The sequence below is a fragment of the Podarcis gaigeae genome (assembly GCF_964106915.1).
Source record: "Podarcis gaigeae genome assembly, chromosome: 5".
Lineage (NCBI taxonomy): Eukaryota > Metazoa > Chordata > Lepidosauria > Squamata > Lacertidae > Podarcis > Podarcis gaigeae.
Genome location: NC_139681.1, coordinates 3,654,492 through 3,680,123, shown reverse-complemented (window position 1 = coordinate 3,680,123; position 25,632 = coordinate 3,654,492). Strand labels below are relative to the sequence as shown.

General features: G+C 44.6%; 2 protein-coding genes and 1 long non-coding RNA gene across 11 annotated transcripts in view; 2 read left to right on the top strand and 1 right to left on the bottom strand.

Moving 5' to 3' along the window:
• Nucleotides 1-10,746, top strand: part of PRR5 (proline rich 5) — a 72,842-nt gene extending 62,096 nt beyond the window's left edge. For all 5 annotated transcript variants that reach the window (XM_083738870.1, XM_083738868.1, XM_083738871.1 and 2 more), the window contains 2 exons: nt 6,485-6,623; nt 8,475-10,746. In XM_083738870.1, coding sequence (XP_083594996.1) covers nt 6,485-6,623; nt 8,475-9,028 — 693 coding nt within the window. In that variant the 3' untranslated portion in view covers nt 9,029-10,746. The remainder of the gene's footprint in view (nt 1-6,484; nt 6,624-8,474) is intronic.
• On the bottom strand, nt 5-25,606 carry LOC310844657. 5 transcript variants are annotated; one of them, XR_014564214.1, is made up of 5 exons: nt 22,507-23,153; nt 20,412-20,487; nt 15,454-15,572; nt 11,008-11,901; nt 5-253 (listed from the first exon to the last, which is right to left on the bottom strand). It is a non-coding gene; the product is annotated as an uncharacterized lncRNA (long non-coding RNA). The 5 variants fall into 5 exon arrangements; XR_014564212.1 differs by lacking the exon at nt 5-253 and adding an exon at nt 25,569-25,606 and having other exon boundaries at nt 10,850-11,901; nt 22,507-22,708; XR_014564213.1 differs by lacking the exon at nt 5-253 and adding an exon at nt 23,852-24,210 and having other exon boundaries at nt 10,850-11,901; nt 22,507-22,708.
• The window catches only part of LOC310844624 (rho GTPase-activating protein 8-like), a 44,915-nt gene continuing 43,857 nt past the window's right edge, over nt 24,575-25,632 (top strand). Inside the window, exon 1 of the mRNA XM_083738908.1 lies at nt 24,575-24,958. The gene's annotated coding sequence lies outside the window, so the exon portion shown is untranslated. The remainder of the gene's footprint in view (nt 24,959-25,632) is intronic.

Below are 25,632 nucleotides of genomic sequence, written 5' to 3'. Positions count from 1 at the left end.
ACGGATTTTTCTCAAATATATAAATCTGTGTTTGTGCATGACTTTAGCATAACACACTGTTCAAAAGGACTTACTGGTGTTGATACCTCTTAGAAGATGCTTTCGTTTACTCCGTTTGGTGACTCTCCGTGTAGCAAGAAGCCATTCATTGAGAAGGGCATTGTGTATGTTGATTCTTGGGGCAAGATGGATCACCTGCACTACATAGCACAGCCAGAACCCATGTATGTGGTGGCCCATGATGTAATTATTACTATTAAGTAATCAGAGAAGGCATGGTTTGCAAACAGAAAAAGTTGGTTAGTGATAAAGTTGGTTTATCACAGAAAATACACTTGTCTTATAAACCACTTTGTGGAAAATACAGAAACTGACCATACCTGGCCCCTAGATTAAAGGAAGCCAAATGGCTACAGGAAGGCCATGCTCTTTTGTTCCTCTGCTTTACCTGCCTTTACATGAACAAAAAAATGTGGACATAGGAGGCCATTTACTATATGGTGGCATACCACAGAGGCGGGCAGGCATGGCAAGCGAGCTGCTCATGATCTGCTCTTATCTTGCCTGGTGTCTGGAGGAGAACTTTATTGCAACCAACACTGGGCTCTGTCGTTGTTGTAGGCTTGTACATTGGTGCCTCGCAAGACGAAAATAATCCGTTCCGTGAGTCTCTTCGTCTAGCGGTTTTTTCGTCTTGCGAAACAACCCTATTAGCGGCTTAGCGGATTAGTGCTATTAGCGATATTAGCGGCTTAGCGTCTATTAAAGGCTTAGCGGCTAAAAGGCTATTAGCGGCTTAGAAAAATGGGGGGGGGGAGCAAAAAAAATCGCAAGACTTGCAAGACTTTTTTGTCTTGCGAAGCAAGCCCATAGGGAAATTCGTCTTGCGAAGTGCATCGAAAAACGGAAAACCCTTTCGTCTAGCGGGTTTTTTGTCTTGCGAGGCATTCGTCTTGCGGGGCACCACTGTACTTTAAAAACAGCTGTGTGTGGCCTGTAATAGAGAGGAGACCTTATCAAAAGCTTTTTTGGGCCCTTTGTATGTATTCTCCTCTGCTTTATAAGATTATCAGGGAGAAATGTCAAGTCAGCAATTGCCACCATTGTGTTCAGTGTTGTGTATGGAGAAAACAATGGTGGTAACTCTTCTGTAAATCCTAATGGAGGAGTCAATAAAAGTTACGTTTCTTAGTTTCACAGTTCAATTTCAGTCAAAGTTTCCTGTTCCATACTATACCAACAACATCCTTTTTGGGTGGGGCCACCTGCAACAGGAGGAGGTGGGATTCACTCCCGAAGTGGTAGGATGTTCTGTACTATTTCAGACTGTACATGGGAGTTCCAAATTTTGAATGCTCTCCTCTGCTAACTGAGCCTTGTATTAAATAGCAAGGGCTGCTTGTGCAACTGGGCATGAATGAAGGCAGAACACGAAGCTAGAGTTCTTTCCCATTAGGCCAGTGAAGATGCCTGTCACCGGTGGCATCAGAGTAAACCCTGATTATAGATAACATGCTTGGAGAACACTGGAAGCTCTGTTCATAGTGTAAAAGAATGCAAGAATCCTGCATTGTGAATGCCTGGAAGTGGGCCAGGAACAGCTCAGGAGAGGACGAGGTCAAGCTGGAACGGATTCCACTTCCAAGGGCAATTTCCAGCTCCATAGCCAGCCACAGAAGTCCCCCGACAGCACTGAAAGTTCAAGAGGATGGAAAGTGCTAGTTGTACAATAAGGAAACCTCACCCCGTTTGTTTTTGTTTGTTTGTTTGTTTGTTTGTTTGTTTGTTTGTTTGTTTTGAACACCACCCTTCATCCGTAGATCTTAGGGCAGTTCACAACATAAAATTACAATATATAAAGCACACGTCAAGGTGTGCTTTTTTGCAAGAAACTTCTTAATGGAGAAGTCATCCTATAATAACCTTTTGTCATATAAATTTACTAGCCCAAACCTATGCATATTTACTTGGAAGCCTTTGCTAGGGACGCTTGCTCCTTAGAAGGCAATTCCAGTCTGTGTCTGCAGATGTGGCAAGGCAGGCATAGAGTTCCCTCTGTTGCACCTAATACATCTATCTGCCTTTCCCCCAGACAAATGTAAGTAGGGCCTACTTTCAGTCAAAGGTGCATGGGTAGGACTCAGATCAACTTTTTTTGTACATTTGCCTGCTGTTATGAAATACTTAGAAGCAAGGGCCAAAGACCTCCCTAGTTGTCTCTTCTGAGGATCAAACAAGACATGGTGCTAAATGTGTCACTGGAAGTTCATCAAGGATGTTGGAAAAAAACAACGAATAATAGTCATGAGGGACAGTGGTCTTCCCTGGAACCACCAGTGCACGGGCAGGGGAAGTTTAACTCTTACAAGTTCTGATCCCAGTGATCCCAGCCCTTTCCTTGCTGCTGTTAGCCTTGAGCAGGGGAAACTCCCACTGACACCAACAGTAGGGTGTAGGTGGCAGTTTTCATCAGGATCATGACATCAGGAGGAAAGGTTAGGACTCCTGGGTGCACTGTGGTCCCACGGTGCCCTAGGCATCTTTTTTAAAAAATCTGCTATTGGTGCCTCAATGTTAAGCATTTATTTTCATGTGTGGTGCCTTGCGTAGTTTGACCCTGAGTGTTTAAAGGGACATTAATGTAATTTTAAACATGCACTTCCCAAGTGATTGAGGGAGTCGCATGGGTTGAACACACCATGGAGAATCAGCTGCAAGGAAATTGTGCCTTTAAATGTACACTTCTGTGAATAGTAGCATGTATTGCATATTTAAAAAACACCCAGGCTTCTATGTGACAGACAAGAATTTGCCCTTAGCAAACATCACTGTATTCTTAATAAAAATAATTGAAGGTGTTAGCTTAAAAGGTAGTAACCTAATTATTAAGATACCAGAAAAAGTTGCTCTTTACAACCTTACAGAGGTTTCCTATCCACTTCTTTAGTCATACTTCAAAAGCAAGAAAAAAAACCAGTCAAACTGATTTAGTTATTCACAGAGGATAAGGCTGTGGAAATGCCTTTGAAAGCTGAAATCCATCAAAATGAAAAACTCATGAATGTTTTAGTCCGGGAACATAGGTGTTATCCTCATAAGCGCTCGACAGCAGTCAAGCCAGCATTCATACTTCTTCAAAGCACTGCATAGGATACCTCTTCAAAGAAACTTAAGGAAGCCAAACTTAGCCGTTTAAAGTAGATTCTTGCCAATCCCTCCGCTTCCTGCTTGGAGATATACACACATTAAACTCAGGTAGCTAAGCACATCTCAGTTTGGAAGTGAAACAGGGCCACCCAAAAATAAGGGCGTGCCCATACTCGGGGGACTCCCTAGGTGTGCAGAAATATGTACATTGGTGGCTTTTCTTTAAACATGCTTTCTAAAGCTTCTAGCATAGCTTTGTTAATTCTTAGGGTTGCCAAATCGTAGAGCTTTTCTGGGGAAACCTCCCCCCTAAATAGTGATTTTAAGCTTTTGGAGCTGTTTCTTTTGTGCAGCTACATTTCAGTGGAACGTGCAGAGGAGAACCTCCTGTGACATTGTGCCCTATCTGCCATGGATGACATAGCTGAGACTCCAGCATTGCAGGGGGTCAGGCCAGGGGGGTCAGGGTCACGGCCATCTCTAAATTAACAAGGTGTAAAGTGCATCATGAGCATGAGTTTGACCAAACTGCGGGAGGCAGTGGAGGACAGAGGTGCCTGGCGTTCTCTGGTCCATGGGGTCACGAAGAGTCGCACACGACTAAACAACAAACAACAACAAAGTGCATCATCCTGAGCTTGCTGGCCTAGTGGTCTGACGCAGTATAAAGCAAGTTTTAGGGGAAACACCAGGGGCAGAGCACGTGGTTTGAATGCAGAAGGTCTCAGAGCCCCTGGCACCCCAGTTTAAGGTCTTGTATCACAAGATTGGCAAAAACCTCAGCCTGGGCCATTTTGTTTTAGGTGAGCTTTCCATTAGCTGCTATAAGTTTTTGACTCCGTGGTTTTTAAATCTGGCATAGTCTCTTATGCTTTTATATTTTTAGATACAATGCCTTCTGTGTACCTGCACGTGTAAAGGAAGAATAAAAAATTATCTTGAATAAATAAAGAGCTAATGCTGGTTAGAAAAAGCTGTCTTGAGCTGATTTGGTATGTCTGGTATTAGTACGTCTTTGAGATTTTCCGCCTCAGGCACCAGAAAGCTGTTTACTCCCCCTACTAAAGAAAGCAAATGGCAGAGAATAAGCAGGTGAGCCCTGCCTTTTGCAAAACTTCCAAGCATCCTACCTGAGATCAGGTCAGATCATAGAACTGTGTCTAGCAAAGGACTTGGAGAGGCAGCACTTTGCATTGGGGTAGAGTAATTTAACTCCTTCCTGCTGGGCCCCCTGACCTGCAGCTAAAGTCTAGGGGCTTCCAGTTAAACTATGAGACCCAGCAAGTTTTAATTCTGACGAAACATCAGCTTGGGGCGGGGGAGGGGGGGAGGAGTAAGACTATATACAGCAGATTACAAGTATTTTTTATCATTCCTGTGTGCCACAGCAATGATGCATGTGTGCTTTGTTTTTAACAGAGCTATCATTCTGAATAGCTGTAAACAGTTTGTGAGTGTTTTCATTGCACATTTAAAGCACTTGTTTCAGCTCCTTATCACCTGCAAGTCTGTTGCCACATTGTGTGAAAGAATCAATAAAACATTTAAAGAGGGAAAACGTTTGCTTAGATTTCCCTAAGTAAGGTGGAACCAACTCTCACTTTGAAAGCAATCTCTGCAGGCAACTTCAGCGATTCTTCCTTGTTACAAACAACCAGGCAAGTGACTATTTACAGACCTGTAAATCCCTCAGTTTCTGGATTTAAAAGTCCACATTATTCATTTAGAGTCTGCGGACTCCCATGCGGCAATTGGGCCTGAAATAGTCATCATGGGAAACGGTGCACTGGCACCGTTAAACAACTTGCAAGTGGTGCTTATGTATGTATATACAAACGGCTACCAATTTTCCACATTTAAAATTTTAGAGGAGCAATCCATTCCCAGGAAATTCTGGAAGATCTGTGGCAATAGTTGGCCGGAAAGGAATTGTGCAGGTGGTTGTGGCAGTAGATTGTGCTGGGACAAGAAAGGGTGTGGCTCTTTTTGAAAGCTTTTCCCGTCCTTTTGTCTCTGGGCTGGGAAAAGGTTTGCCAGCTTCATTTCTGCGTGTCAGGCTGTTGTTAAAGGCACAGGATAGCTCAGCTGGTTAGAGTGTGCTGCTGATAACCCCAACGTTGCAGGTTCGATCCCCGTATGAGACAGCTGCATATTCTTGCATTGCAGGGGGTTGGGTTCGGTGGTCCTCAGGGTCCCTTTCAACTCTGCAATTCTATGATTATCTCACTTTACTACTGATCTTCACTAAAAGGAGTAAGACAAAATAATTCTTTAGTTTACTGGAAGTGTTTCAGGGCATCCCTGAAAATGTAAAATTGTCATCCTTAATATGGTTGCCACAAGTAAAAAAACTTTGCTCTAGCTAATAACCGGGAGGGGGGATTTCTAAGGTTATAACTTTATCCGAATTAGCACAAACCCAAACTCTTGCGTTGCACTGACACCTAGTGGTCCATGGCAATAGTGCAACATCTTGAGAACTATGATGGGGCATTGCATTCTGTACAAAATGTGGAAAGTGTCTGGAATATAGGGTTGTCACAATGAGACTATTGGACTGGAACATGGGCTTATCTACAAGATGGGGGCCTCTTGTGTGAGTGGGTTTGTGAACATGTGTTCCCTCCAAGGAGCTCTGGGGGGCAGACATGGTACTCCCCCTCCCCCTTTTTACCCTTGCACAGCCTTGGGAGGTAAAGTAAGCAGAGAGAAATGACTGCTCCAAAATCACCCCATGAGCATTGTGGCTTAGTGGGGATTCAGACCTGGGTCTCTCATGCCCTTATCCAGGACTCCAGTGCCACTGCACTATCTTGGCTACGAATGTCATGGCATCACAGGGTTGTAGAGTAGGAAGGGACCATGAGGGTCATCTAGTCCAACCCCCTGCAATGCAGGAATCTTTTTGCCCAACATGGGGCTCAAACCCACATTGCTGAGATGAAGAGTCTCGTGCTCTACTGAGTGAGCTATGATGTCAAGACTAGGGAGTGCAGATTTAGATCAAGCAGAAACAAGGGATTGGCTCCCTGCAATCCACAGACCAGGCTGGAACTGTTTGCAATTCCTCCCTCCATTCATTTCCTGCACCAGCATTCATTCATTCATTCATTCATTCAATTTCTATCCCGCCCTTCATCTGAGGATCACAAGGATCCAGAACAGAATCCACAAGGTTTCTCATTCAAATCCTGCAGAATGTGACACACAAGTTGTAATTAAACAATGCATGTCCCTGACAGCAATTAAGTACACCAGCCTCGCTTTGCAATGATTGATAGCTTAAGTCTGAAATGTTGACGTTTGTGTTTCCTCCCCCCCCCCATGTGTTTCTCAGGGTGTTCATGAATCAAAAGGGGTGACTGAAGACTATTTGAAACTGGAAAACCTGTTGCAGAAGGTTGTTTCTCCTTACTTGGGCACCTATGGCTTGTATTCCAGCGATGGGCCTATCCCACACTCATCCTGCATTTTAGGTAACGTTCACACTGTCTTCTAAAACACAATATGTCTGTTGAAGTGCTTTTTTGTCCACAAAACATGGTATCATTTTCTGGCTGGGACTGCACAACTATACCAAAGTTAGGCATCTGTGTAAAATGTCCTCCATAACCAGCTTACCTAAGATTTCGCTTGGATGATAAACTAGGGGCAGGACCTTTGTGCCAATGCAACTTCTTTGCTGGAAGACAGCAGAGGTTGTCTGAGGTAAGCAAAATATGCATCGTAAAATCTCACTCCATGAACTTGGCCCAGGCCCAAGCCAGAGGTTTCCCAACTTCAAGTTGGTAGAGTAGGTTAGGCTAGAGAACTTCATGCCAAACTAGGGCTAACATTCAGTGGGTGCTGGAAAAGAGCCTCAGATATTTTCTGACACTGGTACAAGGATGTGAGAATGGCACTGCGGTGCCTCCGTGGTTCAGACATGCAGAGTGCTTCCAGCCTATGAAGAGCAATGGACTGTTCTGTCTATGCAGTCGACTACCAGGAAGACGCCTAAGAGGAAATGAACCTTCTTTTCCACAAGACACTTTCCCTGCTCTCAGACGGGGGCGAGTTTGGGAAGCTGTCTGTTGGACAAAGTTTCCATAATAATTTTACCCCCCCAGTTGGGGGCTGTGACCTCTGACATGGCAAACCAGTAGCGCTGCTGCATTTCCTTTCCCCCTTTTCTGCCACTGAATGTCAGGTAAATATTAGGGATACATAGAAAAAGAGTCAGAAAGGTGAATCTACAACATCAGCAGCTTTTTTCTTATTTGCCATCACTGGTTAAGACAGATTCCAAAGTAATTTACAGAAATAATCCTACAAACATCCTAGCTAGACAGGATGCAGAAGGAAGTAAAAGACGCTTAAAAAGAAAAGAGCTCCTATGTCAGTTCTTCTATTTAAAGGCAGATTCTGGTTATGGAAAAGATGCTGGTCACGCTATACCCTTTTTGAAAATAATTTCACCTGCAAGAGAAGGAGGTGGCATTTGCTCCTTTGCATGTGACAGCTTTAAGCTGCTGCCTCCTTGTGGCTATTTTGATGAAACAGCACTCAGCTGAACAGGCTCAGCTGCCTGAAAGTTGTGACCACTGTCATCTCACTCACCTAAGCTCTTCAAGGAAGAAGAGGACTGAATATACTTTTTTTCTCCAAAGAGTAAATTGATAATAGAAGTTAGAAAATTCTCTGAAACTGATTGAGAGATCACTTGACCTTAGTCTGAGAAGGCCTGGAGTCATGGAATTGTAAAGTTGGAAGGAACCCCTGGGGTCAAATAATCCAACCCCCTCAATGCAGGAATCTCAACACGCAGTCCCCCCATCCAATTTGGGATCTCTGTGTCCAAATAATCCATACTGTAAGGCACTGTGAGATGCTGTGGCCGTCTCCAGGCTGAGAGTCTCTAGGCTGATCTGCCATAATGCCGGGGAGGGGAGGCAGAAAGGTTTTTGTTGCTGCTGCTGTACATGCCCTAGAGAGGGAAGCAGAAGATTCTGAGGCCAAGAAGGGAAGGAGGCAGAGACCTGAAATGGCAACTCGTCAAGCACATGCAGCCAAGTGTCTGAACCTGGCCAGGCAAGTTTAGGAAAGAATGGGTTTGAAGAGTGAGGGGGAAAAGGGGAAGAGTCCAAATATGTAGGGGGAAATTGGGGGGGGGGGGGAGAAGAGGTGCACATGACAGAGGTGAGGCTAAACCTGATGTTTACATATTGATTTGAAGCAACTGTCCACACAGACCTCTGCTGGTGGTAGTAGCAGTGATGGTAACGATGCTCACAAGAAAAGTGTAGGGTTGTGTACAAGTTTTAACTGGTCTTCATGTTTGTTAACAGAAAAACGTTTCTTCCGGCGATCCAAATCGGGGGACATCCTTGCCAAGAACCCTGTGGTGAGATCCAAAAGTTACAACAATCCTTTGCTGACTCCAGTAGCTGAGTACGAAACGGAGGGCGTGGCCCCCAATGGCACTGGCATCCGAAGGCACTCTGTTTCCGAAATGACTTCCTGCACAGAGATGCAGGGCTACTCCAACCTCACAACCATCACAGACAATGGTTCCAAGACCTCCATGATCACCATGAAGAATTCGCAGTCAGGAGAGTCAGAGAGGCTTTCTGCCAGCTCAGCGCAGTGCCCCAGCAACCTCAATGCACCTGAGCAACAGAAGGGACTCTTTTACCCAAGAGATGACCAAAAGAGAGCATTTGAGCTGGCCAGGGACTCAGACTTGATTGCCATAGCCCCTACAGCCAGCCCTGAAAATATAGTGGACCAAATTTTGGAGTCTATTGAGTCAGATTCTGATGGGATTTTCATTGATTTCAGCCAGAGCTGCTCAAGTTCATCAGGGTACAATGTGGATGTGAGCAGGCAGAGCCTTGTCTGAAGCACTCTTGATAAGAATCCTAGTTTGTGCTTAGGAACACAGGATAACTGAAGGGTGTGAGGGGGCCATATGAAATTCTTGAGCAGCTAGAAATTCAGATAAAGAGAATGCCCCTCAGACCAGAATGACATAGGAGGGACACGTGGGGGGGGGGTAATGGATCATCGTGGTTTAGATAATGGTAATACCACTGAACCTCAGTTGTGGGAAAGTGTCTCTGTCTATTCCACAGACTTCAGTGGAGCTGGGGCAGGTTGCACCAGCTGCCGGTCAAACCCGTGAAAGCAACACCATTCTATCAGAGGCCAGCCTGGGGCAAAGGTGCTATATGGGGGGCAGGCAAGGGAGCACGAACCTGGGGTCTCCAGTCTGCCTCTGCCCTGTTATACTGCTGCTGCTACCCTGGATCAAGAGACCAGAGGAAAACCTACAGTGAAGGGCCTGGTAGAATAGTGGGCTGGGTAGCTGTGTCCATGTGCTATAGTGCACACAAAACTAGTATTCTCTCATTCTCTGGACTGGACTTGTGGCACACTTTCCTTAAAGGAATCCTGCCCCCTTCCCATTCTTCCACCACTTAGGCCTGGTGTGTGTACATTGCCTCCCTGCCATCAAAGCTCCTTCCGCATGGTTGTGTTCCACAGTGCAGCAATAGCATCAGTAAAAAGTAAAAAATCGCATCTGCGATTACTGGTTTGGAAAGTAATTATGTCATTCCTCTAGCCTATGTGATTCCTATTGATGGAGGTTATCAATGTGGTTTGGGGTCTAAGTAGATGGAAGTGGTCCTTGCAACAAACGGGAAGTGTATGAATTGGGCTGGAGGATTTGAGTGCATGAGAATCTCCACGTTGTCCAATTTTATGCTTTAACATAAAGCTGTAGGAAGAAGTTTCAGAAGAAACAGGGTATTTGAGGTGTGGGAGAATTCCATGCCAGCATTGCAAAGGGGAGAAGGCCCGTCTGTGGCGCAAACAAGCAGCAAAGCAGTGTGGACCAAACACCGTGAATCTGATGCCCTGGAAAAGCAAACCAGGGGCAGGTTTGTGGGCTCATGTGCACCACTTGGCTTATTGCTGGATTACTGACACCTCATAGTGCCTAGCTGACAACCCTTTGGAAACCTGTGCCAAATTAGTGACAATTAACTTAAGCCTCGTTCATTTTAATTGGATTGAGGCCATTAAATTTGAAGTAAAGTGAGGAGGTATCTGTGGTCCTTGATTTGTGAAGGCCCATTCATAGTTCTGAAGTCATCTAATGTTGCGGTCATCCTGAGCATGCATGTGTGAACCGGCCTGCAACACAAACCTGAGAATGCACCATGTGACTATGCCCTTAGACTTCTTGCTGTCTTTGTCTCCTTCATCAAACACTGTTGTTAAGTACACATTTCCTACCCCTGCTATTAAATCCTTTTGGATGGCAACAGCCACCACCACCGCCTGCCACACGTACTTTTGGGGTTACTTACAAACACTTCCATAAAAGCAAAAGCTAGGTTCTTTGAAGAATAACATTTATTTAGGATTCAGAAGTCAGCAGAGTTTGTTTTAATTTTATAAAGATTGTGCCAGATAATAGTAAAACCTTATGATTTATCATGACCATTTTGGTTGTTTTTCTCACTACATCAGCACTCCCTTTACCAATCAGTGAGTGAAAGTTCTAAACAAAATTTAAATAAATAGCGTGCTGTATGAATAGCACTGTTGAGAGACCGCTTCCTGTGTGTTTTTTCTTACAAAACCAATAATTTTTTTAGTGTAATTCTTGAAATAATAGCCAGATGTGTCTCATGAAGCACTGCCAGAAACTGCATTTCACTTGTGCTAACGGAAGCTATGTTAAGTCCTCGCTACCAATCTATATATAGAAACCCATCCCATTCCTGATTTGTATGTACTGTGTGTTGGGAAATTGGGCTTCAGGAAAACTCTCTTTGGTCCCCCATTAGTGGGAGTGATGGGTAGCCATACCTGCAATTGTATGAAGTTGTCATGAGCTCTGCTGAGTGTGCTTCCTTTTCTCACAGTGTTCCTCAAGAAGTCCAAACAAGTATCTTGAGGATCTTTGGCCCTTCCACACTAGCAAGGCGGGAGCAAAGCGAGAGGCATGATAGAGCTCATCTCCTGAAGCTATTCTTCCCATTTCTTCCTCTGAATCACGCTCATAAGTATATATAGAGAGAGATTCCTTTTTTCCTTCACCCCATTTTCTGCTCCGCTATTCTGGATATATGTAAATCCCATGCAGCCTGCACGCTTCCTCCCTTTAATAATTGAGCCAGTATACACACATCCTTAGAAAGAAGTGTTTTGCAAAGTGATTGAGAACTCCCGTGCTTTCATAATTTGTGTGTACTGAATGTACCAGGTTACAACTTATTGTCTAGGTAAGCAGTTGGGAACCTGTAGCCCTCTAGATATTGAACCACAACTCTCATCATTCCTGACCGTTAGCCATGCTGATGGAAACTGGAGTCCAGTATCATCTGAAGGGCCACAGGTTCCACACTGATGGCTGTTCACCCCCTCTCAACTTGGCTTCATTTAACCAATAACAAGAATGCCATTTGAATTACACTGAAAACATAATACACCCTCAGAGTTCTGTGGGATAAACCTTCAAGTACTACCCAGACTTTATTCTCTTCACCAGACTTTCCACTTTTCACCCAACCCCCCTCCACATTAGGAACTGAACTCCAGATATGTCTTAAAATGATACACAGAGGAAATTCTATACACAAATTAATGTAGCATAGCTTTACAGACGTTTGTGGAATAATTTTAAAGTGAACTGAATACTTACTGCAAACACACAGTTTGTACAACATTCATGTTTCTGGCAGAAGAAAAGTCTTGGCCAGCCTAAAAACGTGAATAGGGAAGAAGTTCCCCCAAGATTTTTAAAGAGGTGTGATAGGAATCTATCTTAGCATTTTGAAGAGGAGTGCATAGCTCATGAAACGCCCTTAGGAGCAAGGGGATGCAGTGAAAAGAGCCATAGCTAGATACTAGATTGCATCCTTTGTGTGCAGACTGTTCCAGGTTAAAGCCCCAACATCTCAACTAGATAGGATCTCCACTAGCAAGGCTGCAAGAAGCCTCTGTCCAACACCATGGAAAGCAACCGACTGCTAGAGTAATAAAGTAGACCAGGTTTATACGAGAGAAGGAGTGAAGATGGACCCTGAGAAGTCTCAAGAGGTCAGATCTGCACACCCCCTCTCATTAAACAACTATTTGGTTTGTGTATCTGCAGTCCTATCTTAATTTTCATCAGAGTGAAATATAAAGCTTCCTGCAATTTTCATTTGTAAGGAAAAGATGCAGTGTTGTCTGGTTCAAAGAAGCAAGAGACATTGTTTGCTTAACATTCTTGTCTCTCTTTAGGATTTCGTAGGCCATGTTCAAGCTGCACCTCAGCACATGTGCTTCGTAAGTGGGAAACATTTGCTGCTAGAAGGCACCAACTTAATTACAGAACCTGATTACATGTCCACTCTTACCTGGAGAACAGAATAGTCCTGGGAAGGCAGAAGCTGCCAACATTTGTATTGGGAAAGACCAGGACCGAACCAGCCCCCTTCCTTGGCTCCCTACGTCCATATATTCAAAGATGCTCTCAGAAGGCAGGTGAAGCAGGTGTCATCACAAATGAGTGTTTTGTGAGGCTCCTTCTTGCCTCCGGTTTAGTATTTGAAATGGGAGTTGGAGTTGGGGAAGGGGAACTTTTCTGCCAGAGCTTTTCAGCTGCAGCAGCCAGGAATAAATGCTAATGCCCAAAGGTACTGGATGTCATTATCAGTATATTGGGGTGGAATGTGTTATATTTATCCCCAGTCACATGTTATACACAAACATGCATGTTAGTGTGCCATCAATGGAAACATTTTTCAAAACAAAAAACAGGAGCCCAGAGTGCTCTGGGAAGGTAAGCAAGCCTTTGGGCAAACAATTTGGTGCAAACACAGGAAAATGTCTTCAAGGGAGAGCACAAGGTTTTGTGTTGCCTTTGGGTCCTACCTAAAGCAAAATAAAACAACAAACATGGGGAGGCGGCAAGGGGCAGAGGAGGTGGGAACAAACTGAGGATGGAGCAGTCTGGCCTAGGAGAGGACTGCAAGACTGAGCGGCATAGTCTCCTGGAGAAGAGACTCTGTTTCATGAGGAGAGGGGTGCCCTATCATGGAAGTTGCATGCTCTTTTAAAAAAGAGAAAAAGTAGGTGCATTCAGGAAGCTCACTGAGGACACACATTTCAGGCATTGGTGATGAGTGGAAAGGGGAAGGTACCATATACAAAGGAGAATAGGAAGACTAGGTTCTGGTACATCTCATGCAAATGGGCTGAGTGCAAAAGGGGTTCAGTGTGCAGACCTGGGTGTGGGAATCCTAACCTTTACTAATGTAAATGATGATTGACTACCGTAATTTACCAGCTGAGGCTGCTTTTTGTTCTCAGGGCTACTGAACAACTAAACAAGAGGCCAGCCCCTGTGGGGTCTACATATGGCAAAGAGTCAAGTGCAGAATAAGGCATTTGATACAGTACATCCAGAGTCCTTATACCTCTAAAGTAATGAGGATAAGCAAATTTCCAGTACATGCTGTGTGACTGCCTAGCAGTATGCAGAGTAAGGCAGGATGACAGCAAAGCAGAGTGCCTTCCTAACAAATATGAGTTGCCATCCCAAGGCTGGGGTCCAAGAATTTTGAGGAAGCAGGTAACTGAAATTGTGCCCTCCAGATGTTGTTGGACTACAACTCCCATAAGCCCGACAGCATGACTAATTGGCAGGAATGATGGGAGTTGTTGGAGGGGTTTGTGCTGCTTTGGATTATTTGCTTCAGTTTCAAGGTACAAGGTTGGGGGAGGTTGATTTAAATGCACAAATGGGAGGCATCAAATAATAGAAACTGTCTAAGTGTGTGAAGTACGGTTTAATTAGGATGTGGAGCAGAAGAGCATCAGAATTGAGACACACGTCAGAGAAGGAGACAGGGAGGGAGACCCAGATGGGGGAAGGCTCTTCCCTAAACCAGATGTGGGGAATCTTTGGCCCTTCAGATGTTGCTGAACTACAACTACAAGCACAGTCAGTGTCTAAGGGTGATGGGATTCAGCATTGCTGGGGGACCCTCGGGGTCTCTTCCAATTCTACTATTCTACTTGGGGGGCTGAGGGATTTTCACACCCTGCCCTAAATGAATGTGCAAACCAAGATGGTCCCCTCCCTCAGTGGTGCAACTAGCTAGACTTCATGGTCTTACAGGGATCACTTAAGTCATAGCATCATCACACACACAAAATGACTTTGCCTCTTCCATCCTGATGCTAATCACGTTAATGTATTAATCAGTTATATTTTGTACTAGAAAAGGGTAATATATATTTTAAAATAAAAATCATAAAAATGGGGGGGGGGAGGTTCAAAAATGACTGTTTTAGCCTTTAAAAAAAATACTTTGCACACTCAGATGCACACTTGCTTCTGGGAACCCCACCTTCTTTGCTTGTGGGCTTCCCAGAAGTGAGTGTAATAGGAATGGTGTTTGTCTCCATCACCTGATATTCAGAGGTACACTGCACTTAAACATAGAGGTTCTATCACTCCATTAATCTGACTACCGGTAATTCTTTTTCAAGTAATCTAGGTTATTGTCAACAACACAAGCTGTGGATACAAATTTTGAAAGTTAAATATGCATTTCATGAATATGATTTTTTTTTCTGTCCTGCATCTTCCTGCTAATCAGTTTCTTTGGCCTGAAAACTGCCATTCTGGGTCTATCCAACTTACCTTCCCACCACAGACAAACTGTCCTTTAAGGCCATGGCAAATGTTCTCTTTTGAATATGTGATTCCTCTTTGCTTACTTTGACAGATGAACCAACACTGTCACAACCTGCCTGTTTCTACCCATCAATCTTCAATCTGCTATGTTTCCGTGGATTGAACAAATCTGTTTTCTTTCCTCTTTCAGTTTCAGCTAATTGAAGTGCTATGAAATTATGGCTTTTAAAATGCTAATATGTATTGATTCCAATTACCGGCTGCCTGTTCTATCAATGTCTAATGATCTTCTGCATTTCTCCTTCATTCAGCTTATCTTGGAATCCTGCCTTCCTTAGACTTGGCCAGAGACCTTCATCAGAAATACTGAGACTACAGCTGTTTTAAGCCTCTCCAAGAGGCAGCACATTGCTGCTAACCATATTGGCCACTGGAATGCACCATAGCTCCAAACAAAAGCAGCAGGCAGCAACAGAAATGGCTGAGGCTATGTACGCATTAGCTGCTTTAAATACAGCAAGGTCGCTTTTCTGTGCTGTGTTTGAACTCACATTTGCATGTTGCTGTACACACCAGAAAGGGGCACATCATAATAAAGAAAGAAAAAGAAAGGGGCACATCACCTGCTTGGTTCCTCCACGCTTGCAACCCCTCCTCCAAACTGTCATGAAGATGTCATCTGTGCATGCACACAGGCAACAGCCGTCTCAAATGGAGCTTAACTGCGACTTGCGTTTTCTAACTGGATGGAAGCTGGTTTGAGGAAAAACACATCAAACAGCATTATTTATCAAGAAACTGCAGAATAGATATGAATTGTAGCTCACACCATGTGTATAAAGGATCAAGTGCCCATGGTGGGAGCGCACTGGAGCCAGAGTAAATGGTGTGCACACAACCTAAGACCCGGGACTCATGCACACTTCTGTTTTCCCCACTACTTTCTCCAAGGAAAACCTGTGGTTTAGCACTGAATTGACACAAACGGCAGCTGGGTTTCCTACTGATTGCCGTTCATTCCAGTTTGGTGCAAAAAGCAAATCTTCTGGGGGAAAGTGGCAAGGCAAAGGCAAAACCACTCAGACGCAGGCCACGAAAGCATGGGAGAAGTGGGTGTGTGGACAAGCCCTCAGTCACGTAGAATTGTCTTGCCTAAAGGCAACTCAGAGAACTAGTTTATAGAATCAGCAGATCAAGAAGGCAGGCTTCTTTTCTGGACTGCACCACTCTCAGCTCTCCCATCAGGGATGGCTCAATACATGCTAGCACTTGAGGTGAACTTGAGGTATGCTCTCTGCCCCTGCCATGGAAGAAAGGGTGAGTGAAGATGGGAAACAAGGGGGGAATAAAGCTCCACATCGAGAACATGGAGAGGAATCAAAGGTCATCGCGGGCCAGATCTGAACCCTCCTGCATGGGTGCAGAGCCCAGGAGACCCCAGAGGGCATTCCCTGCCTTTTCCTCCCTGGGTTGGGAGACTAGCAGGGCCTCCAATCTGCAGAGAGCCTGCTGTAGAGATAGCACTGGGAGGGAGGCTGCCGAGGAAGCAGCAGATCTGGCCTCCAAGGAGTGTGCCACATCCATTGCTGCCACTGTGTGTGCATCTCACCGAGTGAAATTAAGCTCAGCTTTCTCCCCAGCAAGTAAGTTTTCTACCAACAAGGTTTTGATGTGGGGGTACATTTAATAGCCTCTCCTGAAGCAGTACTGTCCAAAAAAGATTGGATTCTACTGGTTGTATAAATTATTCCAGAGTACAAAAGGAGAGTGATCCAGCATATTTAGTGTAGCAGGTATTCTAAATGAGGCACGTTGAAGCAATTCTACTAAGGGTGCTTCAATAGGTGATATTACATTGTAATGGGTTTTACTATCACATTTATGTGAATAGAGCTATCAGTGTGGGTGGCTTTAGGACAAAACCTGGCCAGATTCTGGCACTTAACAAATAACAGCCTGGGATATTTACATGATGTGTTTCCATGGAAGCTAATCATTAGATGATTGCTTTCATAGGCAGATCTTCACTGTATCTTCTGAATATGGCAAAACCAGACCTTTCCTGTTCCCTAGTTAAATACAGTCATACCTCAGGTTGAAGTTGCTTCAGGTTGAGCGCTTTCGGGTTGTGCTCCATGGCGACCCAGAAGTAACGGAACACGTTACTTCTGAGTTTTGCCACTCGCGCATGCGCAGATGGTCAAAATGATGTCACGCACATGCACGAAAGTGGCGAAACGCGACCCGTGCACGCGCAGATGCGGGTTGTGTTTGATTCTGGATGCGAACGGGGTTCCGGAACGGATCCCGTTCGTATCCAGAGGTACCACTGTATGCTGCAATCTTAAGGGTGTGTGACCGGAACAAGAGTGTTAGAATTCCTGCTCCATGACTGCAGTCACGGGATTTTTGTCTGTCACATGACGATGTATGTTTTGACTCCACAAAGTGGGAAGTGACGGAGACAGGATGTTTGTGTTACTGTGTTCTGTGAAGTGGGACTATTGTTCTTTGTTCTTTCTCTTTGCTGTCTGAGGCTAGAGAGAGGGAGCCATGTTGCAGTGCTCCGTGTGTGTTTATATGTAAATAAAGTAGATTAGCCAAAATGCTGAGTTGCTGAGGTCTGTCACACAAGCTGCAAAGACTCTGCGGATCCCTAAGAGTTCTGGTGTCTGTTGGCATCGGTCGCTGTGATGTTCAGGCAGAAAAAGTTTTTGAAGCTCCCGGACGAAAGACCAGGAGGGAGAGAACATGCCAGTCAGGCATGTGTTTCTGCCAGGGTCCTACTCAAGAGTAGGCTGTGCTCCTGACAAAAAGTACAGTTTTGGAGAGAGAAGATGGCTGGGGATACCTGCAATCTGAAGTGGAACAGTAGATTAGGCTGTCTTTTGGTTTGTTTAAGTTTATGCTTAACTTGCCTATTTGTCAATAAAGTCATATTTTTACAAAATGCCATAAGCCTCCAGTGACTCCTTTCCAAAGGAAACCAAACCCAAGTGAAAGTTGCAACCGTGAAACCATTTGAAGTTGGTTGCGCATAGCAATGCTGTCAGGAAGAAGCAATGCAAAAAGTGAGAGGAGGTGTGTAAAGCTGCACATGATTTTTGTGTCCTCTTCTGTCTTTGTCAGCAAACTATGTGTGATGGTCTCATTGTACAGGCTGGATCCCTGGTGTACAGATTCCTTTTGGATGAAACGAGTGTATATCAAAACATGACTGAGGAATAGCCTGGCTCAAGAATGGTCTGGGAGAGAACGATTGTCTAAGCATTTTATTAGCAAAATAGCATCCAGGAGTGTGCTGGCAGAAGGTGATCTCATGGGAAAGAAGGGTATATCGTGCTTTGCTTTCTTTCTTAGAGCAAATGTAATGCTGGAGAAGTATAAAAATTGAAGACTCCCTGGAGACTGAGCTATTTTATCTACAGCACAAAGATAGTGCAGGCAAGGTAATTGCAGCTGAACTGCCAGTGTCCCTCCTATGCTGTGGCTCAGCCTGGGAAGTTCATATTCAAAGCCAGCTCATTCTCTCCTGTAGCTGAAAGAGCTGCCAGTGAACACAATAGTTTGTGCAATGAAAGTACCATCAAAAGATATTTCAGTTGGTATGTTAAGTTAGTGGTGGCCTACTTGTTTGGCTTTTGGTTTTACTAGAATTCTTCTGTGGTCTACTTGTATGTTTTGAATTTGCAAAGCAAGAGTGAATAATCAGGATTTCTCAGAGCTAAAGACACAATTACAAAGTGCTAAGAGATCCTGAGTATGTGTTCATACACAAAGCGTGCCTTCATCGATCCGACCAAGGTCTACTTAGTCCAACATTTTTTGCAAGAACCTTGGTTCTAGGTGGCCCATAGTTGTTCTTTATAACACTGTATTTCAAACTGCTGGCTCAATGAGGGGTCCTAGTGAAGATCTATCCCTTTGCAGGCCCACAAATCTCAGCCTAGCCCTGGATGTGAACCCAGAGCAGCCCTTCCTCTTGCCTTGAACAGTGCTTAGTACACCTTCACTACCCCAATGCACACTTTCAGTTCAAGACACGGGGGGCTAATCTGTGTCCCTCCAGATATTGCTGAACTGTAGCTCCTGGTTTATGGCATTCATCAGCAGCTAGATTTAGGTGAGAGCCATTTTCAGGAAGGAATGGAGAATGGGGAGTCACAGCCCCACCTATGCCCCAAGTGGATGGCACACCCTGTGGCTGCAGTTACCACTCCCTCAATGCTCCTTTCTTGCTGCTACATTGTCAACCATAGGACCGGGTGGTATTCCTGACTGCGTCTGGTTTGGACCAGCTTTCTCAAGCTGCTGGTTTATGGTTTATGATGAACATCAATCATTTCAAAAAGACAGGCTCTTCAGTGGGTTTTTTCAATTACAGTTGTGTGGCTAATATCTAACTCCCATGGTCCCAAACAAAGCTAATATTTTGGCTTGATAAATAGTTCCTGTCCACATTTGCATTCTTGCATAAATAGCACAAGTTACTTCTCAACAGGGTGAACAGCACTTTGCTGGTGATAAATGAAGAAACTGCTCTAAATCAACAAGCAGACTGAATGGCATCCGAAAGCAGAGTTGGCAGCAAAGATAATGCTACAGTCATAACCTACTGTTCATTTTCATTCATGCTTGTTTCTCCTTCCACTGGGGAAGTCTCGGGAAACGGTATGTTTGCCATCAAACAGCTATTCCCAGTTGGATATTTGAGAATTGGTACTTGTGGTTTAGGCAAACCACAAGTTTTGGATGCCATCCAGCTGCTGAGCACATCAAAGTGTAGCTAAGCATTTCCCACTGCCCTATCTACAGCAACCTGGTGCCTTCCAGATGTTTTAGACTGCAACTTGCATCATTCCTGATCAGTGGCTATGCTAGCTGGGGCTGGTGGGAGCTGTCATCCAAAACATCTGGGAGCACCAGGTTGGAGAAGACTGGTTTGTGGCACCTTCCACAGACTAAAACAAGTCCCATTTCCTGTCTACCATGGAATGCCACTTACATCCCCCTTGAAGATTTCCAGCATACATCCAGACCTTTTGTCAACCGCTGTCCATTCTATTCCCACAGGGGTTGGGATTTTCCCCCTAGCCGAGTAGCTCTTGTTACACAATGAGTAGTTGTCTGTTTAGTGCAGTGGAATGGGACTACCACCTCTCTCTCTGGCAGGGTAGAGTATGCAGTTCCAACAGGCAGAAATTCAACAAATAAAGCTTTCCCCATCCCTGCATATCTCTGCAGGAAAATCTGCGGCTACTGAATTTCTGTCAGATGTGCAGCACTTTAGGGCACTAAACCTGCCAGAAACAAAAGGTGACAACCTTAGCGAAAGGCATAATTTCCTCATAAGTGTGCGAGATTTGCAGCTCTGCACTTTCTTTAACAACCACCCACAATTCTTGGTATGTATACTTGTGTTTGGCACGAGTTCCTAGGCGTGTGGAGGGAAATTCAATGAGCTTGCTTTGCTGAGACCAGCAGATTATTTTTGGCTGGTCACAAAGCCAATTTGTTGTGATTGCAGTTCCTATTAACAGCCTGGACTACTCAAGTGTATATCAATCAGACCATCAATTACCAGCTTGCTTTCACTGACTCCTAGGTTCTGTTAGTCTTTTCATCTGCTTGTCAGTTTTTCTGTTCAGCATTCATCGCTGCAATGAGGATAGTAAAAAAAAAAAAAACAGTCTACAGAACAGTGTTTAAACTCAATAAGCAGCACTTAAAGTAATTTTGGTTTCCAACTACACCTTGGAATTTGACAGAATGCATATCAAAACAGCATAAACCTTAACCTAACTCTTGGGGTTAAATTTCTGTGTCTATCAAAACACTGCCTGCGCTGGAAGTGACTAGAATTGTTTACATTGCATGGGAAGATAAATGCTGTGACTCTTAAAATGATTGGTCGCTGTAGCATTATAGCAAGGCCTATATAGCTCACAGCTGGTCATATTTGGATGACTGCAGCATTTATGATGATGATCTGCACATATGAATGGGCTGTCATAGATATTACATCACAGACAGAACTTTTGTATGGCCTCATCTTGCCCATATTAAGTGATATGCATGCATATGGAAATCAGGCCATAATGTTTTGGATATGTGGCAATGCAGCAAGAAATGTAATTGATCAGTACTTTAAGTTTAAATGGTGATGGTTTTTATTAAAAACATGTACCAGTACCTTTCCACTTAGAAGTGGAGTGCTTCATTTATTGTTGCAAGGTGACAGACAAAGAATTGAGTGGGGTTTCTAGTCTGCTTTGGGGCTCACATATTAAGCACATATTTCAGCATGAACTATAGGAAACCTCATCCACATTACAAGAAGTTATAATATAATTCTGTCTTGTTTATTTAAGTGAAGTTAAAAGAACTTAATTCTAATTTCCATAGGTGAAGAGTGTTCTAGAAGCATGTAGTGTTTTATTGTAGAATCTATTTATTTAGAAAAAAATACATGCAGAATAGGAGAGAAACATGTACCCACATATGAAGCAAAGAGGAGGAAAAGACTGTGGTTTCCAAGAGCAGAGAAGTTATGGAAGACGATATGTGCCTGATATGTGCCCCACCCCTTTCTTTTCTGAATAACTCCTGGATGGGCACTCGGAGGCAGCATCCAGGGCTCCTCCTTGCCCTGTGCCACGCATCACTCCTGGTCATGCTTGAGCCACATCCCTCAGTAGTATGACACTGATAAAATGTGCCCACTTTAATTAATGTTGGATGCCATGTTTCATCTCTTGCATGATGATGAATTGAAGCAAAGCTTTGAACATGATGGAATTTCACTTGCAAATCTGTTCTCAAAAGATGTTTCCCCTCTTGAAATGAAGCCTGATTGACAACAGCAAAAGAACTCAAGCCACTGAACTATTACATCTTGGATATGAGGGGGGGTTGTTTGTTTTTGTGGGAGGGGGGAGTTGGTGGGGGGGGGGTTCTCAAAGAAATAGATGTTCTCAGTATGTAAATGCACTGGAGGGGAGGCAATGTTCTTATGCTTATTTACAGCAAATTTGACAGGCAGAAAACATTGACCAGGCAAAAATAATAATTAGCCATTTTCCTTCATAGTTAAGTCAAAAGCTGATAGTTATGAAGGTTGCACAAAATGCTTGACTTTAGATGTCCCCCACTTCTCCATCAGTGGTTACACATAAGAAATGGTTTCTTAACTATGTCTTGTTTCATTAGAACGGTAGCTAAAAACATTGTTTTAATTGACACGTAGCACATCCTAGGAAAATAACAGAGAAAACTCCCTAACCAGTCAATTACCATATAAATAGGAATGCATAGATCATCCCTCGTATCAGCATCTTGCTTTTTGGTTGATGAAAATATGTTAATGGGCAAATGCAGCTTTTCATTTGAATAATGACTTAATGCTTCTGTGAATTTCAGATTGTGGATTAAGCCCTTTCTGTGAAAAGTTTTAATATTTTTCCTATAGTTCACCAGCTGCCTTTGCTCAAGGAGGGGAAAAAAGCCTCTGCATTTGGGGATCTTCAAACAACAACACATGCCAGGATACCAGGATATGTGTGTGTGTGTGTGTGTGTGTGTGCACGCCTTCCTGTGAGCCCATGCAAAAGTCTATTTAGGGAAAGGAAAAATATGGGCATTCTGTGTTTATCTTTTCTTTCAGAAAGGATACTTACTGTTTGATGGGCCAGCAGGAAAGATGAACAGCATTGCATTTGACGGCTGCAATCAGTTTCTTTTATCACTCCTTGCAGGCCTTCTTGGATCCTCGCCATTTCCCCAACCAGCTGGACAGGAACCTTTGCTCATTTACATGACGTGCTTAAGATTTTATATGATCACAGAGAGGAGAAAGACAAGTTTCTCTCTGTAGCTTAACTGTGTGCAAAGAATGAGATATGAAGCAAAGTTAATTAAACATTATTGGTATTTTCATGCACAAGTCCCATGAAATGAGCCCAGCAGTGACCCAAAGAGCAATGAACTGTTGTCACTTGCTGGCCTGCCCAAATCATGAGATAAGTTGAAGGTCCTGCCTTAGCCAGCACAATGATTTTTTATTTTATTTTTCTGCAGTGGGCAGGGGTTGGCTTTGGGCTACATTGATCAGCATAGATTGCTGATGGGTTACTGTCTTGTTATTGCTTACCCTATTCTTTCCCATAAAACCTATTTTGACAACACAACAGATATATCTTCTCATGTGTGCTCATCTGAGGGAATTAAAGCAAATGAAGCTGCAAAGTTTTAGAGGAACTCAGAATTCTCCTCAGGGTATGTAATAGGTAAGAGGGTCTCGGGGGGGGGGGGATAAGCTTGTGACAAAAGAGGGCTGCTTTTCCTTTTTAAAGTTTAGCTACTGCAGAATTTTCTTCTTGAGTAAATCTAGTAAAATGTAACTTCATAAACATTTCTGTTTATGAAGCAAAAAGGCAGCACTCAGTCAATTGAAATGAAAAGTAGCCTTTTCACAAGTACATTTTTATTTATGTATTTACTTATATGTTTTATATTGCACCTTCTCTCTAAGGAGCCCTAAGTGGCCTCCCCATTTTATCCTCACAACATCCATCCCAGTGAGGCACATTCAGCTGAGAGGTGTCAACTCATCGAAGGTCACATATGGCTGAGTTTTTAGTGCTTCATGAATCTGCACTTGTTTCTGCCTTAATGTATTTGTTGTGTTAAACTTCACTGTGATACTATGAAGATATAAAATGGTATTAAATAAATAAACCAAAGCATGAATGTGACAAACATGTAGCTTCGCTGCGCCTTGCTATCCAATGTACACTCATGGGCAGAGTCCAACAAGCACTTTATCACTTGATGGTGCTAGGGGGCATGGGTGGAGATGATTTGCTTGAATTCTCCTTCATGGGCCTCAGCGCCCCGTCTTTACCTGCCTGGAGAGCTGGCTGTGACAAAGCATAAGAATCACCCTATGTTTAAGTGTTTTGTTATCATGCACGCAGCTAGGGGATTTTTCAAAATGGTGGATTATATACAGCAAATTCTTACCCCTGGGCATTTCATACACCCTTTTGCTAGACTTTTCTCAGCTGGAAAAAACCCACACACAGCAGAATAAGTTCTAAAAAATGTCACAGCTTATTTGATTTATTCTGTTTCAAGACACCTCTGGGGTAAAACTCCCTCTCTGGAGAGTCATACTTTCCCTCTTTGCCACCCCTAACAGAGTAAATTACACTCTACAATTCTTACAGGCCCCAAGGCTGAAACTTTGCTCAAAGCCTGCTTCTTTGATGCTGTGAACGAATAGGTTGGGAAGCTGGTATGCATGTGGTTGTGCAGAGGCCATTTTTCTTTCAGCAAAACATGTTAAACATGTCCCTTCCTGTGAGGGGTCAGGTGGTGCACCTGTGATAAACTTCATTCTGATATTAAGAACATGCTAATCATACATAGTGCCCCCTTAATCTTAGTTCATCAGACCCATCTCCAATGTATCCTGTAACAGCTCCCCCCCTCGATCCCCTCCCTGAAACTACAACTGTTGATACAGGAAAAAGAAACTGACCCTTTTAGAAAAGGCATCACGGTGAACTGCGATGGCTGAGTACCTAACAACCTGGAACCAAAACTGTCCCGCCTAAAAACAAGGCAGCATTTCCTACACAATAATCCAGGCACAGGCAAACTGGGCCCTCCAGATGTTTTGGGACTACAACTCCCATCATCCCTAGTGGTCAGGGATGATGGGAATTGTAGTCCCAAAAAAACATGGAGAGTCAGAATTATAGTAACTTGTAAATTCTGTTGTCCCCAAAGGAGCGCGCAGGAAGCGCCCCTAGCAGCTTCTAGCAAGATGCGCCTGGTGGCGAGTCCCTTGCCGTCTCTCCAGGGCACGGACAGGGTTTGGGGGCGAGGGGGGCCAGGAGGCTGTGGCCCCTCAGGGGCTCCCCCCCCCGTGAGGAGTCTGAGGTGCGAAGAAGAGCCCCCTTTCTTTCGGCGCTGCCGGGGCTCCTCCCCAGAAGGGCCTTTCCCGGCCGGGGGCGGCGAGGCTGCTTCCTCCTGCCCGAGGGACCAGGCCCGTCCCAGCCGGTTCCTGCAGCCCGGGAGAGGCGGAAGGAGCAGCGCCAGAGGAAGGGGAGCCCGAGACGCCAGGTGAGCAGGGAGGGTCGCCTCTGCCGCGCCCCCCAAAGCGGGGAGAGGAGCGAGGGAGGGACGTGGGCCAGCGCCCCGCTCCCCTCCTCCTCCTCCTCCTCCTGCTCAGGTGGGCGAGCGGAGCCTCCCCCGCGGCCGCCCTGCCTGGACGGAGGTCCCCAGAGGCCGGGGAGGAAGTCCCACTGAGGGCACGGGGCCGCCTACTCCTCTGTAGGCCTCCGTAGGCTTCGGGACCTGAGAGGCGGTGGTGGTTCTTTGCGGGGGGTCGCCGCCTTTGCCACCCACGTCTTGGGAGCAGCAGCGCTACAATTTCGAAGGAATCTGTGCGTTTGGGTTGAGCCCGTCCTCCAATAATATTGGGGAGGCTTTCCTGAACCCGGGATGCGCGCTGGGAATTGCTGCGCACACGAGCGAGGGGAATCCGCTCCGCTCTTCCTTAGGGACTTTCCTATAGAACCACAGAATCGTGGAATTGGAACCCACTACTAGTCCAACCCACTTCAAGGTAGGAATCTCAACTAGATCATCCATGACAGATGGCCATTGCACCTCCAAGGAGGCTGACTGCTTAGAGTAGAACCATTGAAATAAAATAAGAGTTATGACTAACTTAAACCCAGTTGATGCCCGTGTGTCTCTTCTCAAGTCAACCAGGGCTGCTACAGACTGCTCTC